This window comes from Panulirus ornatus, chromosome 40 (genome assembly GCF_036320965.1).
Source record: "Panulirus ornatus isolate Po-2019 chromosome 40, ASM3632096v1, whole genome shotgun sequence".
In the NCBI taxonomy this organism is placed as follows: domain Eukaryota; kingdom Metazoa; phylum Arthropoda; class Malacostraca; order Decapoda; family Palinuridae; genus Panulirus; species Panulirus ornatus.
In genome coordinates, this window is record NC_092263.1 from 10,780,905 (window position 1) to 10,798,106 (window position 17,202).

The following is a 17,202-nucleotide window of genomic DNA, read 5'->3' on the forward strand; positions in this document are numbered from 1 at the left end:
GTGGAAGTTGAGAACATTATCTCGGAAAGCAAAAATGGATGTGTTTGGGGGAATGGTGGTTCCAACAATTTTGTGTGGTTGCGAGACGTGGGCTATGGATGGAGTTGTGCGCAGGAGGGTGGATGTGCTGGAAGTGAGATGTTTGAGGACAATATGTGGTGTGAGGAGGTTTTCGAGTAAGTAACGTAAGGGTAAGAGAGATGTGTGGAAATAAAAAGAGCGTGGTTGAGAGAGCAGAAGAGGGTGTTTTGAAGTGGTTTGGGCACATGGAGAGAATGAGTGAGGAAAGATTGACCAAGAGGATATATGTGTCGGAGGTGGAGGGAACGAGGAGAAGTGGGAGACCAAATTGGAGGTGGAAAGATGGAGTGAAAAAGATTTTGTGTGATTGGGGCCTGAACATGCAGGAGGGTGAAAGGAGGGCAAGGAATAGAGTGAATTGGATCGATGTAGTATATCGGGGTTGACGTGCTGTCAGTGGATTGAATCAGGGCATGTGAAGCGTCTGGGGTAAACCATGGAAAGCTGTGTAGATATGTATATTTGCGTGTGTGGACGTGTATGTATATACATGTGTATGGGTGTGGGTTGGGCCATTTCTTTCGTCTGTTTCCTTGCGCTACCTCGCAAACGCGGGAGACAGCGACAAAGCAAAAAAAAAAAAAAAAATTATTATTATTATACTAAAATCACTATTTCCCATGTCATTGGGGTAGCTCTAGGAAACAGATGAAGAATGACCTATCCACTCATATGCACACACACACACACACACAAACACAGCGGATCGAACCATGGAAGTGGAAGTGAGTCGCAGGGTGGGGAAGGTGGCGAAAGTTCTGGGTGTTGAAGAATGTGTGGAAGGCAAGAACATTATCTCGGAAAGCAAAAATGGGTATGTTTGAAGGAATAGTCGTTCCAACAATGTTATATGGTTGTGAGGCGTGGGCTATAGATAGAGTTGTGCAGAGGAGGGTGGATGTATTGGAAATGAGATGTTTGAGGACAATATGTGGTGTGAGGTGGTTTGATCAAGTAGGTAATGAAAGGGTAAGAGAGATGTGTGGTAATAAAAAGAGTGTGGTTGAGAGAGTGGAAGAGGGTGTTTTGAAATGGTTTGGTCACATGGAGAGAATGAGTGAGAAAAGATTGACCAAGAGGATATATGTGTCAGAGGTGGAGGGAACAAGGAGAAGTGGGAAACCAAATTGGAGGTGGAAAGATGAAGTGAAAAAGATTTTGAGCGATGGGGGTCTGAACATGCAGGAGGGTGAAAGGCGTGCAAGGAATAGAGTGAATTGGAACGATGTGGTATACTGGGGTCAACGTGCTGTCAATGGATTGAACCGGCATGTGAAGCGTCTGGAGTAAACCATGGAAAGTTTTGTGGGGCCTGGATGTGGGAAGGTAGCTGCGGTTTTAATGCATTACACATGACAGCTAGAGACTGAATGTGAACGAATGTGGCCTTTGTTGTCTTTTCCTGGTGGTACCTCGCACGCGTGCGGGGGGGGGGGGGTGCCATTTCATGTGTGGTGGGGTGGCAACGGGAATGGATGAAGGTAGTAAGTATGAATATGTACATGTGTATATATGTATATGTCTGTGTATGTATAGGCATGTATACGTTGAAATGTATAGGTATATATATGTGCGTGTGTGGGCATTTATGTATATACTTGTGTATGTGGGCGGGTTGGGCCATTCTCTCGTCTGTTTCCTTGCGCTACCTTGCTAATGTGGGAGACAGCGTCAAAGTATAATGAAATAATATAAATTTTATTCATTTGTTTACTATACTTCGTCGCTGTCTCCCGCGTCAGCGAGGTAGCGCAATGAAACAGACGGAAAGAATGGCCCCAACCCACCCATATACTCATGTATATACATACAGAATGCCGGGTGTTGTCAATTCATCAGCTGGTTTATATTATCGTCACCCACACCCCAATTCTAGTGGTGATTACCCACTCGCTGGGTCACAACCTTGGGTCGTTTCCAAACCGGTTTTGGCTAAATTCCGTCGGTTTTATAAATGCACAAAACCCATGATTTCTTTTGAATGCCAGTATCACAAAAAAAAAAAATATATACACAATCCATTTTTTTAAATGTCAAGTTGATTTCAAGAGTAACGTAATGACCCTTTAAATGTCGTTCGAAATGTGAATCAACCATTGTTCATTAATACCGACCCATTGTGCAGGAGGAGCAAGCGGTAGGCGTGTACCATTGTCGTGACGTCACACGGCGCCCCGCCCCCAGTTTTTCTTTGGGGGAGGGGCTATGACGACATATATTCCCCCCAAGATATTCCTCATTGACAATGAGATACACAATAATCCAAATGAAGAGTGAGAGAAATACTCATGCCTCACTGATAACCAAGACAGTCATGGAATATTTCCACGTCGACAGAGGAATATTCCTCACCCACAAATATTCCTCCTCCCCCAATATGGACGCCAATATTCCTCCCCTCCTCCCCCAACATGGGCGCCAATATTCCTCCTCCCCTCCCCCAACATGGACGCCAATATTCCTCCCTCCCCCCAACATGGGCGCCAATATTCCTCCTCCCCCAACATGGACGCCAATATTCCTCCTCCCCCAACATGGACGCCAATATTCCTCCTCCCCAACATGGACGCCAATATTCCTCCTCCCCCAATATGGACGCCAATATTCCTCCTCCCCCAACATGGACGCCAATATTCCTCCTCCCCCCAACATGGACGCCAATATTCCTCCTCCCCCAACATGGACGCCAATATTCCTCCTCCCCCAATATGGACGCCAATATTCCTCCTCCCCCAACATGGGCGCCAATATTCCTCCTCCCCCAACATGGACGCCAATATTCCTCCTCCCCCCAACATGGACGCCAATATTCCTCCTCCCCCAACATGGACGCCAATATTCCTCCTCCCCCCAACATGGGCGCCAATATTCCTCCTCCCCCAACATGGACGCCAATATTCCTCCTCCCCCAACATGGACGCCAATATTCCTCCTCCCCCCAACATGGGCGCCAATATTCCTCCTCCCCCAACATGGACGCCAATATTCCTCCTCCCCCCAACATGGACGCCAATATTCCTCCTCCCCCAATATGGACGCCAATATTCCTCCTCCCCCAACATGGGCGCCAATATTCCTCCTCCCCCAACATGGACGCCAATATTCCTCCTCCCCCCAACATGGACGCCAATATTCCTCCTCCCCCAACATGGGCGTCAATATTCCTCCTCCCCCAACATGGACGCCAATATTCCTCCTCCCCCCAACATGGACGCCAATATTCCTCCTCCCCCCAACATGGACGCCAATATTCCTCCTCCCCCAACATGGACGCCAATATTCCTCCTCCCCCCAACATGGACGCCAATATTCCTCCTCCCCTCCCCCAACATGGGCGCCAATATTCCTCCTCCCCCAACATGGACGCCAATATTCCTCCTCCCCCAACATGGACGCCAATATTCCTCCTCCCCCCAACATGGACGCCAATATTCCTCCTCCCCCAACATGGACGCCAATATTCCTCCTCCCCCCAACATGGACGCCAATATTCCTCCTCCCCCAACATGGACGCCAATATTCCTCCTCCCCCAACATGGACGCCAATATTCCTCCTCCCCCCAACATGGACGCCAATATTCCTCCTCCCCCAACATGGACGCCAATATTCCTCCTCCCCCAACATGGACGCCAATATTCCTCCTCCCCCAACATGGACGCCAATATTCCTCCTCCCCCAACATGGACGCCAATATTCCTCCTCCCCCAACATGGGCGCCAATATTCCTCCTCCCCCAACATGGACGCCAATATTCCTCCTCCCCCCAACATGGACGCCAATATTCCTCCTCCCCCAACATGGACGCCAATATTCCTCCTCCCCCAACATGGACGCCAATATTCCTCCTCCCCCAACATGGACGCCAATATTCCTCCTCCCCCAACATGGACGCCAATATTCCTCCCTCCCCCAACATGGCGCCAATATTCCTCCCCTCCCCCAACATGGACGCCAATATTCCTCCCCTCCCCCCAACATGGACGCCACGCCCCCGTGAAGCCACAAAATGGCGTCCAATACTTCCTCCTCCCAAATGGACCATTGACCATCTCAGCTGAATGACCATATTACTGTCGCTCTTACTCAGATTATGGGGAATCAGTTCGTACTCAGTTAGGGATGATATTCAGTGACGCTGGTGTCAAGGGTGACGGGATTGTCAGGGTGACGGGTGTGTCAGGGTGACGGGTGTGTCAGGGGTGACGGGTTGGGGTGACTGTTCAGGGGTGACGTCGGTGACTGTCAGGGGTGACGGGGTGTGTCTTCAGGGGTGACGGGTGTGTCAGGTGACGGTGGTCAGGTACGGTTGTGTGACGAGGTCGTGGTCAGACGGGGTCAGGTGTTAGGTGACGGGTGGTCAGGGTGACGTGGAGGATTGGTGACGGTGTCAGGGTGACGGGTGTGTCAGGGGTGACGGGTGGTCAGGGGTGACCGGGTGTGTCAGGGGTGACGGGGTGTGTGGTGCGGTGTCAGGGGTGACGGGGTGTGTCAGGGGTGACGGGGTGTGTCAGGGGTGACGTGGTGTCAGGGGTGACGGGATGTCAGGGGTGACGGGGTGTGTCAGGGGTGACGGGGTGTGTCAGGGGTGACGGGATGTCAGGGGTGACGGGGTGTGTCAGGGGTGACGGGTGTGTTGGGGTGACGGGGTGTGTCAGGGGTGACGGGGTGGGTCAGGGGTGACGGGTGTGTTGGGGTGACGGGGTGTGTCAGGGGTGACGGGGTGTGTCAGGGGTGACGGGGTGGGTCAGGGGTGACGGGGTGTGTTGGAGTGACGGGGTAGGTCAGGGGTGACCGGGTGTGTCAGGGGTGACGGGGTGGGTCAGGGGTGACGGGGTGTGTCAGGGGTGACGGGTGTGTCAGGGGTGACCGGGTGTGTCAGGGGTGACCGGGTGTGTCAGGGGTGACGGGGTGGGTCAGGGGTGACGGGGTGTGTCAGGGGTGACCGGGTGTGTCAGGGGTGACGGGGTGTGTCAGGGGTGACCGGGTGTGTCAGGGGTGACGGGGTGTGTCAGGGGTGACGGGTGTGTCAGGGGTGACGGGGTGTGTCAGGGGTGACGGGTGTGTCAGGGGTGACCGGGGTGTGTCAGGGGTGACCGGGTGTGTCAGGGGTGACGAGTGTGTCAGGGGTGACGGGGTGTGTCAGGGGTGACGGGTGTGTCAGGGGTGACGGGGTGTGTCAGGGGTGACGGGTGTCAGGGGTGACCGGGTGTGTCAGGGGTGACGGGTGTGTCAGGGGTGACGGGGTGTGTCAGGGGTGACGGGATGCGCAGTAAGACCCCGTCATGCAGACCCAGGCTTGCCAACCCCACAGACCGTTCCCCCCAACCCCCTGTAATTTTACGCCCCCCTCCCTCTCCCCCAGGCCTACCAACAACGTTTGTCCCGCCAATCATACACGGTTATCAGGCGTGCCAACCTAACCCATCGCGCCCATCATACTCAGCCTCAGGCGTACCAACCTGACCCATCACGCCCTATCATCCTCGGCCTCAGGGCGTACCAACCTGACCCATCACGCCCTATCATCCTCGGCCTCAGGCGTTCCAACCTGACCCTATCACGCCCATCATACTCGGCCTCAGGCGTGCCAACGTAACCCATCGCGCCCATCATCCTCGGCCTCAGGCGTGCCAACTCAACCCATTATCATTGCTGGGTTCGTGACCGCCGCCGTAAGTGTAGCCAGCGGAGGCGCTGAGAGCAGTGTTGCCACACTTGAAAGCTTAAGTGCTATGTAAACATACTGACACCGGTGCGTAGCGTAAATATATTTACACCGGCACTTGGCTCCCCCCTGCACAGTGGTGTGTGTAAATACCACTCAGGGGTTTGATTAGGTCACCGTATCCCTGCCACACATGATGCAGCTGTAGTGATACAATAGACGAGGTGGCTACAGTACCGCTATGAACTCTGTGTAGTCAAGTGTTGCTACAAAGTAAGCTGTTTAATGCTACATTGTTTAATCTCTGTATATTGCTAAGGTGTTACTACAAAGGCTCTGTATCACTACAGCGACGATATAATTGATGTATATCACTACAGCGACGATGTAATTGATGTATATCACTACAGCGACGATGTAATTGCTGTATATGATTACAACGCCGTTTCAAGAGCAGTACACCGCTACAATGCTACCGTAAACTGTATACTGCTAAAGAGTAGCGCTACAAGTGATATATTACAAATATATATATATATATATATATATATATATATATATATATATATATATATATATGTGTGTGTGTGTGTGTGTGTGTGTGTATGTATATTTTGCTACAGCAGTTCTGCTACAAGCAGCATACAGCGCTACAAACACCGTACATTGCTACAGTACCATTGTAGACGCTATATTTTTTTTTTGCCCCCAGTACCTGACATCTGCTCCCCAGAGAAGACTAACTTTGGCCGCCCCCCCTTACACTCTGGGTACAACCGGAAGATAATCTTATCATTTATTTTTACCAGTGTAGCCCCTCCTGTGGCTGGGGGCATCTCAGGGGAAGGGGTGCTCCTGTCTGGGGGTTAGACATCGGGGAAGGGTAGATGAGCCAATTGAACCATCCCCCCAGAGAAGAAGTTTCCTATTACTCCCCGTAGATGGTAGTATTCTTTGGGGGTAAGATACACTGCGTTATTTACCCCAAGGTATACCAATTCATGGGTAAGGTAAACCACAATTCATGGGTTACCTCCGTCCCATGGGTAAGGTAAACCACAATTCATGGGTTACCTCCGTCCCATGGGTAAGGTAAACCACAATACATGGGTTACCCCCGTCCCATGGGTAAGGTAAACCACAATTCATGGGTTACCCCCGTCCCATGGGTAAGGTAAACCACAATACATGTGTTACCTCCGTCCCATGGGTAAACCACAATTCATGGGTTACCCCCGTCCCATGGGTAAGGTAAACTACAAGGTCATAGTTTACCCTCCGACCTATGATAAGGTAAACCAGAGCTCACATGGTGGGAATGTCTGGTAACAAGTGGTACCACGGGACCCCAGACATACCCCCAGTACGGTACAGTGGTACCACGGGACCCCAGACATACCCCACTACGGTACAGTGTACCTGCCTAACTCACCACAGGTAAGGTACAGTGGTACCATGGGACCCCAGACATACCCCCACTACGGTACAGCAGTATATATATATTTGCTTAGACATATATACCGTTTGAATACACATCTTCAAATTCGGTTATTTACCCCCGTAAAACGTCATAATTTCGCTTTGTTTTCAAGTCTACATGAAAGAGACCATTTATATAACTGCGGGAAAAATAGAGCAAAGCTATAGTCCACTGTTATAATGGCTATATATCTCAACTTCATGAATTGCTAAAGACTATAATATACCCCGGGAGGACATGACGACGCGCGCGACGTCCGGGGTTCCAACACTCTCCACTCGGGGTCCCAGCATGTCGACGCCGCCGCCGCCGCCGCGCGCGCGGGAGGCATCCGGAGGCTCGACCCTCCTCCTCCCGCATGACTCATGGGTGACGCCCGCCCACCCGCCCCCATATCCTCCCTCCTCCCCCATGACGTAATATAGCTATGGGTTCAGACAATGACCCATAAATTGAGGTAGTCAGGCCGGCGGCTCCTGCCACCGTGATCCCCGATCGTCAAAAAGGTAAACACAAGCTTCGTCATGTAGGTAGTAGCCATTTTGATTATCCGATGGTTCCTTCCCAAGACTGGGTAGTTCACACGGGCGACGCGGTTTTCTTTCTCATATTTGAAGGGATAATGCGTTTTTACTCAGATTTAAAGGGATGATGCGTTTTTACTGAAATTTAAAGGGATGATGCGTTTTTACTCAAATTTAAAGAATAATAATAATTTGGGATGATAATGTTTGGTTTGCTGGTGGGCGAGCTAGCCAAGCGTCGACCATTATCTTGTATTAACTGCCTGTTATTGTCTTTAACAAGGTCATTCCCATTTCGTTTAAGTTTTCCCTAAATTCCTCCAGCCGCTGTTCCTTTAAGACTAAAATATGTCGTTTTAACATGTTTTGTAGAGTTTGTAGAATTTACCATGTCTTGCAATTAAAAATTTTGGAAATTTGTCCTTTGAACTCGGTAAAATTCCAAAGTTTTTTCATAAAAACCTCAAAAATAGCTAAATGATGCCATACTCTCCAAATGCTGTATTTCAAAGAAAGGATGAAAAAGAATAGACAAGATTGTTAAATTTTTTTAACATTTTTATTTTTTTTATAGTATTTATTTGATAACAGTTTTTTTTAAAGGTGTATTTATTATTATTGTAGTAGTAGTAGCGTTACCTAGGAGTTCGTGTTGATGGTATGTACAAAGGTCGTATCCGCTACGGGGAGACTCAGCTGTAACGCAATTATGTAGCTGGACTCCTAATTAGAATAAGTGACTCACTCCAGCCGGCACGCCTATCCCTCGCCCCCCGACAGCCCAGATGACCCGGGGCCCCAAAGCCCAGGGAGGGGGTTCAACTAAGGCGTCCCATTCAAAAAACGTGGTTGGTTTTTCGTGGGGTTTTTTTCACGTTTTATGTATATATATTTTTTCCACACACCCCCACCTGCAGTAGAACCCGGCTGGGCCTTCCCTCACCCGTAGAGAGAGGGAGGGTGTCAAGCCGAAATGGACTTACTGCATCTCTTTCTCGATCTTGATCATCTCAATGATGCCGTCTTGCATCTCCTTCACGGCCTGGAATTCGGTCAAGCCCATACGACGCTTGTTTGAAATGTCGTAGATCCCGCCCTCGGCCTCCGTGTGCTCGCCGCGCGTGCCGCGCACCTGCAGGCTGTACCTGGAAGCGACTTCCTCCAGCTTCTCGCGGTTGGCGGCCAGCTTGGGCAGCTTAATGTGGACGGAGGCGCGCACGGTGGTGCCCAGGTTGGTGGGGCAGAAGGTGAGGAAGCCCAAACGCTCGTGGTGAGAGAAGGGCACCCGCTTCTCAATGTCGTTGACGGCGGTGACCAAACGACGGTAGACCTGGCCCAGGTCGCCGCCCATCTGCATGGAGATGATGCGCAGGTGGTCCTCCTCGTTCACCCAGACCAGGAAGGTCTTGTTGTCGTTGTGGAAGATGCCGCGCCCGGTGGGCCAGAAGCGGCACGCGTTGGCCGCCTGCAGGAAGCGGTCGCCCTCCTTGAAGAGGAAGTGGTCGTCGATCAGCTTCTGCTGGACTTCCTTGGTCATGCCCGTCAGGGGGAAGTAGGTGCCCTTGAGCTCGCCCTCGAGGTTGCTCAAGGTGGAGGAGACCTTGTCCTCCATCTCCTTGTACTGCGCCTCCGTCAGGCAGGGGTTGAAGGGGTAGCCCTCCATGGAGCGACCACAGCGCACGCGGGTGGAGATGACGAACTTACGGTCGGGGTCCACGTCGATGAACTGGTTCACGTCGCCGAAGTCCTTGTTTGGGTGCTTGTCAGTCTGTTTGAAGCCCTTGTGGTAGTCTTCAATGATGGGGTCGAAGAGCGGGGAGAAGAGGGAGTAAGCCTGAGCATCTGGGGCGTAGATACCAATGCCAGAGTCTAAGTTCTCCACGCCTGTCGAGGGAGAGAGACACACACAAGGTTAATACGACGAAGGTTTCTCCTCCCAAAAAAAAACATTTTTCCAACCCTCACACACACCTCACCATTCCTCATATTTCCACCCCTCACTCCCCTACACACACACCTCACCATCCCTCACTTTTCCACCCCACACACTCACTCTCCCCCCCACGCACACCTCACCATCCCTCCGTCTCTCTTTTTGCCCCCTTCTCCTCCTCCTCCTTCAGGAGAATCCCCACCGTCTTTCACGGAGACTTTAAAAGGGGCAAAGTACATCTCCTGGAGGAGGAATGGGGATGGAAGGGGGCAGTCGTGCAGGGAAGGGAAGGGGAGATGCACTGTACCTCTCACCCAACCCCTCACCCTGCTCCTCCTGCTCCAGATATTGATTTTCCAGGGACTGGCACACACCCCCTTCCTCCCCCAGCAGCTACGTCCTTGGTTACATAACACCAGCCATGGCCCACACCTGCCTCCCAGCCAGGCTACAGACACACACACACACACACACACACATCCTCTGGCCACAGACTCCATCAGACATTAATTACAGACGCTGGTTCTAATGGCCTCTAATGGACATAGCTAAGTTTTTAGTCACACTAGAGAACATCAAGATGAACAACTTAAGTTATGTATGATGAACAAAGAACTGTTCTCTCAAAGAGGCAATGGAGGTATAACAGACTGCCCTTAACGACCCAATTAACGACCAAACTATCGTGCTACAGACCGAGATGGAAAAATTTTTTTGAGAATTTTTACGTTATTTTTTTCAAAATTTCCAATTGACTAAATTCAAATTTCCACTTTGAATAAACACGTCTACCACACCCATGTCAGTTAAACTGCACGACTTCCCAGCCTTCCATCTCAAAAAAATTTTGTACCAGAGTCTAAATCTAAAAATTCCAAACTCCCCCTCCCTCACTCCCTCCCCAGATCAGTCCAAAATAGTTTGAAAAAAATGGCGGGGATTATGGTCTCCCCTTAGACGCTTTATCACCTGAAATCCTGGTTTGAATATTCACGGTTTTTATATTTAGTCTTGATCGCAGTTTCCCGCGTCAGCGAAGTAGCGCCAGGAGCAGACGAAGAAAGGCCACATTCGTTCACACTCAGTCTCTAGCTGTCATGTAGTAATGTACCGAAACCACAGCTCCCTTTCCACATCCAGGCCCCACACAACTTTCCATGGTTTACCCCAGACGCTTCACATGCCCTGGTTCAATCCATTGACACTAGCACGTCGACCCCGGTATAGCACATCGTTCCAATTCACTCTTATTCCTTGCACGCCCTTCACCCTCCTGCATGTTCAGGCCCCGATCGCTTAAAATCTTTTCACTCCATCCTTCCACCTCCAATTTGGACTCCCACTTCTCGTTCCCTCCACCTCTGACACACACACACACATATATATATATATATATATATATATATATATATATATATATATATATATATATATATATATATATTCCATGTTATCACACTGCCCAATGCTTTTTATTACCCTGCTCCTGCACTACGCGCAGGAGCAGGGTAATAAAGCCAGACTCCCCATGAGAGTGACCAACCCACATTCCCCTCCCACCCAACATGGCGGCCACCCACCGGACTGGATGACGTCGAGGAGTGTGGCCCCCAGGTTGGTCTTCTTGGTCTTCAGTTGGTCGAAGACCTCCTTGGTCAGGTACTTCTTGAGCAGGGACTTGCATGTTGTGGCAGCCTCAAGCTTCTTGAAGCCTTCCTCCAGCTTGGCGATGGTGGCAGCGTCAGCCATTTTGGTGATTGAAGATTCCTGGCTGTTAGCGGGAGAGAGAGAAGAAAAAATTTTAGAATTTTTAAAAATTAAAAATTTATAAATTTAGAATTTTTAAAAATTAAAAATTAATAATTTTAAAAATTTAAAAATCATAATTTTTAAAAATTTAAAATTTAAAAATCAACATATAACGAGAATTTATCACAGAAAGGGGGTCACCATTTAAATTTTGTAAGGGGGAGATAAAATAGATTAAAAAAATTAATTTGGTAGGGGGAGAAAAAGTATTTTTAAAAATTAAAAAATCAACCGAAAACGAGAATAACAAGACATTTAAATTTGTTAACATTAAATTTTGCACATTTTTATTCACAAAAGGGGATAAACACTTAAATTTGGTAAATTTTATACATCACTTGAATTACGGTGACTAAACCCACGTTAACATGGATTTTATAATATGCACTTATCACTGAAGACGAAACTTTTAAACTTAAAATTAAAAATTAAACATTTCCGCTACTGTGAAAATTAACTTTAAAAAAAATCCAAAAATAACCGACGCTAAGGACACTAACAAAAAAAAAATTCATCTCAAAAATCGACCAGATCTGGGCGAAATATTCAACTCGTCAAATTCGACCAGATCTGGGCGACGGCTTCTCCACAAAATGGAAGGAAGGGGAGAAAGGGGAGAGGAAGGGGTGAAGGGAAGGGGAGGGGATGGGTGTGTGTTGTACCAGATCCAAACCCTCACTGTCCTCTATTAAATCACCCCCTTCCCCCTCACTGACCAGCCATCACCACCCCTTCCCCCTACCCCTCACTGACCACCCATCACCACCCCTTCCCATCACTGACCACCCATCACCACCCCTACCCCTCACTGACCACCCATCACCACCCCTTCCCCCTACCCCTCACGGACCACCCATCACCACCCCTTCCCCATACCCCTCACTGACCACCCATCACCAGTGTGGTGGAAGCAGGAACCCAACCCTCGGGTGAGGGGTAACCATTCCCCAGGCGTGTGTGTGTGTCCCATCCAGCACATGAACACACCCCTTCCCTCCACCCATTCCCCTTCCCTCCACCCATTCCCCCTCCCTCCACCCATTCCCCCTGGCTTCACACTGCACAAGTTCAAGGTCTGGCGGAGATTGGGGGAGGGGGGAGGGAGGGGAGGGGAAGAGAGGGGGTGTGGAGAGCTTTGTGACAACCCCCTCCCCTCTCTTCTTCTCCTCCTCCCCTCCCCCTCTTAGGCTCTTACAGCCAGCCAACCACCGCCCCAGATAACCTGAACATCCCCCCTCCCCCTTCCCCACCAACCAAAGACACACGTTGATATTCTCGAACATTCACGTTCGAGTCGCCATCTTTCCCCTCTCCTCTCCCCTCCTCCACCCTCTCTCTCTCCCCTCCCCTATGGCTGCCTCTGATCTCTGTACCAGGCATCATCATCTCCTCCCCCCCTCTCCCCCCAACCCTCCCTCCCTCCATCACAATGCACTCCCCCCCCTTCCTCACTCCTTCCCCTCCCCCTTCCCCCTCAGATGTTGCCATACACCCCTCACATATTACAATTCGACCATAACCACCACAACACATCCACTCTATATACACATTTAATGTCTCACATCCTTCACGAAATTCTCCCATCACCTTTTCTTTGAAAAAACATGGACGAATATTGATAGAAATTCAGGCATTGGTAACCAGTGTGTGTGTGTGTGTGTGTGTGTGTGTGTGTGTGGAGGATGGGACGTGTTGCGTGGTGTACGTGCGTGTTGTGGTGGTGGAGGGAGGAGGAGGAGGTATAGGGTGGTGTTGGGGGAGGGAGGGAGGGGTGAACCTTCCCTCCCTCCCTCCCCTCCGTGAGTCACCACTGGGGAGAGGAGGGGACAGAGTACCCATGAGGGACAGACGGGAGTCGTGTGTGTGTGTGTGTCTGTGTGTGTGTAATCAACAACCCCTCCCCCCCCTCCTCAACCCTCCCCCACCCCTTATTCTCAAGTACCCCACTGGAGGTTGATCGAGGTGGAGGTTTAACGAGGCCAAACACACCCCCCCTTGACCCACTGGGGAGCAAAGGGGGGGTTAAGAGGGGGGAGGGCACCCCCTTGATATCCCACTGGGGAGAAAGGGGAAGGAGGGGGAGAGTGTACCCTACCCTCATCCCCCTCCCCCCCACAATATGCAAATTGCCACAGTGGCGGCCGGGCTGGGCTGGGCGCCACAGGATATTACCTTTATCCCCACTGCTTAACCATCAATAACCACTACTTAAGTAAAAACCCCCACTCAACAACCACCGGTAATATACAAATCATATACATAAATATATATAAACTACGTCGTTACCACTGTGATAACAGACGACCTACTTCGTTCAAACCAAGGGAGTAATATTACCCCTCCCTTTTCCTCAGTGGTGACACCTCTCCCTCAACGGCCACTGGAGAAAAAAACCCTCCCTCATTCTTCTCCCTCACTCCCCACCATTTAGGCCGGCAACCTCGCTACCACGAACACAATAAGACCCGTTAGTACCAACCTGGTGAATGGCTGTGTGTTATATATCCCCCCCCCCTTCTTTCCCCCCATCACTCCCCCCCTAAGCAATCCTATTACTGCAGTGTACACACACACACGAGGCAGAACGTACAACTTTAAATACCACAAAAAAAAAAAAAAGGGACAAAAAATTTTAAAGGGCGAAACTAAGCCAGAGATGATGATGATGATGATGATGGAATTTTAAACCCATTCCCAGTGTGATGGGAGTGGGGGGGGGGAGGGAGGGAGGGAGGGAGGGAGGGAGGGTCAGCGGTGTAATGTCAACAGGGGAGTTGAAGGGGGGGAGAGGTGGGGGGTGGAGGGGGGGAGGGAAGGAGCCGGCTGGGGTAGGACACCGGCTCTCGCAAGCCCTGGCCAACCGGCTCTTCTCTCTCTCCCTCCCTCCTCCTTTCCCTCCATTCCTATATTTCCCTGATGGTAATTTAAATAAACATTTATCTAAACATTTAATTTAAATTCCAGAGCATTTAAATACGCCATCATTCGCTTAACCGATATTCCGAATTCTCACAATATATCAAAATTCTAAGCTCACACAATCAACTTACAATGGCACATTTAATGAAGGGAAAGTTTAAATAAACGACTTTCAAATTTAAATTGGCTGTGGTCTAGAATTAAAGGCATGAACAAGTGACACACAATTTAAACTACGTGTTACAATTCTGGTCGGCTACGGGAGCCGCCATTTCTTAAACGTCTACTTCAAAATCTATTTCCAAAACTCCAATTTAAAAGCAAATTCAATAGGGGGGGAAGAATATACCAATTTGAAGGGGGGAAAATAGGGGGAGAACTCGTGTGTGTGTGTGTGTGTATAAAGGCGTCGTCCCCCTCTACAACCAATTGTAAATCGTCAATTTACATTTTAATTGTAAATCTACATTTTAAATACAACCTTGTGTGTGTACACGTCACTTCCTTTCCAAATCCTAATTATGACCTCAGGAAATGTTCATGCACGTCTACCGAGGTCATGCACACGTCAATACAGTGGTCATGCACACGTCAATACAGTGGTGGAGGAGCAGCAGCTCTGGCGCCACTGGTGAAAAAAACGCCACCAAATCACTTCACAGGACCAACCCCTCCCCCACACAACACCCCCCTCCTCAATAATACAAATTTGTATATGTGTATATATATATCACCAATCACAACACCTGCACTTTGTTATAGAACCACTATGTTGTTAGCACTGTTCTTCGTCTTGTTCACAACCACGCCTTCCCAGCAGCCAATGGCGCTTTTAAGGCTGCGAGAACAATTGTTAGGGAGGGAAAGAGAGGGAAGGGAGGGAGGGAAGGGAGTGAGGGAGCGTCTTCACGTACCGTCCAAACCTCTCCTCGACTCAGCGGCGAGTGACGAAACCTGCCGGCTTCCCGGTATATATAGGCGGCCGCTCGCGGGGGGGCGTGGCCACCCCCTCCGCCAATAGGCGTGGCCCAGCCGCGCTCTTCCACCCCCCCCCCAAGCACCCGCCGGTCTTTCCATTTCTCAGGCCCGTAGCTCCACTTCAAAATGGCCTTCCACGCCCTGGTCATCACGGGGCACACCGTACCTCGCGTCATGCCGGAGCGCGATGAGAAATACGTTCGTTTACCGCCATTAATAACCGACATCATATTCGGCCGACCGGCATCCATCCCCCCATCCTCTCCCCCCCGGCTGGCTGTGCATGGGACGATGACGTCAAGCGGCCTCAGCCAATGGCAGCCAGACCGCCGCTTTAAATTTAGAATTTCTATTATTTTTGCATGGGTCCTTCAGCGTAATCTAGCTTTACTGGGGGGGTATCAGAGAGAGAGGGTGGACATCCAGCCATGGGAAACACTATCCCCCCCCCAATTTCCCCCCCTCTCTCACACGGCTCTTAGTTTTAGAAGAACTTTTGAGTTTCTGAAAAACAAGAGACGGGAGTTCCCGCCCAGCCAGCCAGCCGGCCGGGCAGCCAGCCGGTCTGCCGGCCGGGCTGGTGGTCTGCTTGCATCCGCCGCTGTACCAGGGGGAGGAGTAATGGGGGGAAGGTCCTCCTCTCTCCGGCGTCTCTCTCTCCCTCTCCCTCTTATCTACCTTTTCCCCCTCCGCAACCACCGAGGAAAGCCACAGTAAATTCATTATTCTTTAATAACTACGAGAGTTGAGGTGGGGGGCAGGTCATTCAACTTCAATGTATCAAGTGAAAGGAAGTTTACAATAGAATAGTCTACCCCACATCTACCTACCCCACATCTACCTACCCACACATCTACTACCCCACATCTACCTACCCACACACACACAGACGTACGTACACATACAGACAGACAGACAGACAGACAGGTTCTGTCACAATGGCGGAAGACAGAATCTTTGTGTGTATATACAATGGAAGTAAGGGGAGTGGGGGAGGAATGGGATGTATTTAGGGAATCGGTGATGGATTGAGCAAAAGATGCTTGTGGCATGAGAAGCGTGGGTGGTGGGTTGATTAGAAAGGGTAGTGAGTGGTGGGATGAAGAAGTAAGAGTATTAGTGAAAGAGAAGAGAGAGGCATTTGGACGATTTTTGCAGGGAAAAAATGCAACTGAGTGGGAGATGTATAAAAGAAAGAGACAGGAGGTCAAGAGAAAGGTGCAAGAGGTGAAAAAGAGGGCAAATGAGAGTTAGGGTGAGAGAGTATCATTAAATTTTAGGGAGAATAAAAAGATGTTCTGGAAGGAGGTAAATAAAGTGCGTAAGACAAGGGAGCAAATTGGAACTTCAGTGAAGGGGGGTGATGGGGAGGTGATAACAAATAGTGGTGATGTGAGAAGGAGATGGAGTGAGTATTTTGAAGGTTTGTTGAATGTGTTTGATGATAGAGTGACATATAGGGTGTTTTGGTCGTGGTGGTGTGCAAAGTGAGAGGGTTAGGAAAATGATTTGGTAAACAGAGAAGAGGTAGTAAAAGCTTTGCGGAAGATGAAAGCCGGCAAGGCAGCAGGTTTGGATGGTATTGCAGTGGAATCTATTAAAAAAGGGGGTGACTGTATTGTTGACTGGTTGGTAAGGTTATTTAATGTATGTATGACTCATGGTGAGGTGCCTGAGGATTGGCGGAATGCGTGCATAGTGCCATTGTACAAAGACAAAGGGGATAAGAGTGAGTGTTCAAATTACAGAGGTATAAGTTTGTTGAGTATTCCTGGTAAATTATATGGGAGGGTATTGATTGAGAGGGTGAAG

At 49.8% G+C, this 17,202-nt stretch overlaps 1 protein-coding gene across 9 annotated transcripts in view; it reads right to left on the reverse strand.

The window, feature by feature from the left end:
• Positions 1-8,475: 8,475 nt before the first annotated feature.
• Positions 8,476-17,202, reverse strand: part of LOC139761380 (arginine kinase) — a 117,504-nt gene continuing 108,777 nt past the window's right edge. For 7 of the 9 annotated variants that reach the window (XM_071685507.1, XM_071685502.1, XM_071685503.1 and 4 more), the window contains 2 exons: positions 11,265-11,455; positions 8,476-9,635 (listed from right to left, as the gene is read on the reverse strand). In XM_071685507.1, coding sequence (XP_071541608.1) covers positions 8,731-9,635; positions 11,265-11,455 — 1,096 coding nt within the window. In that variant the 3' untranslated portion in view covers positions 8,476-8,730. Of the gene's footprint in view, positions 9,636-11,264; positions 11,456-15,158; positions 16,032-17,202 lie in introns of those variants that run through there. The other 2 variants (XM_071685509.1, XM_071685510.1) reach the window with 2 other exon arrangements.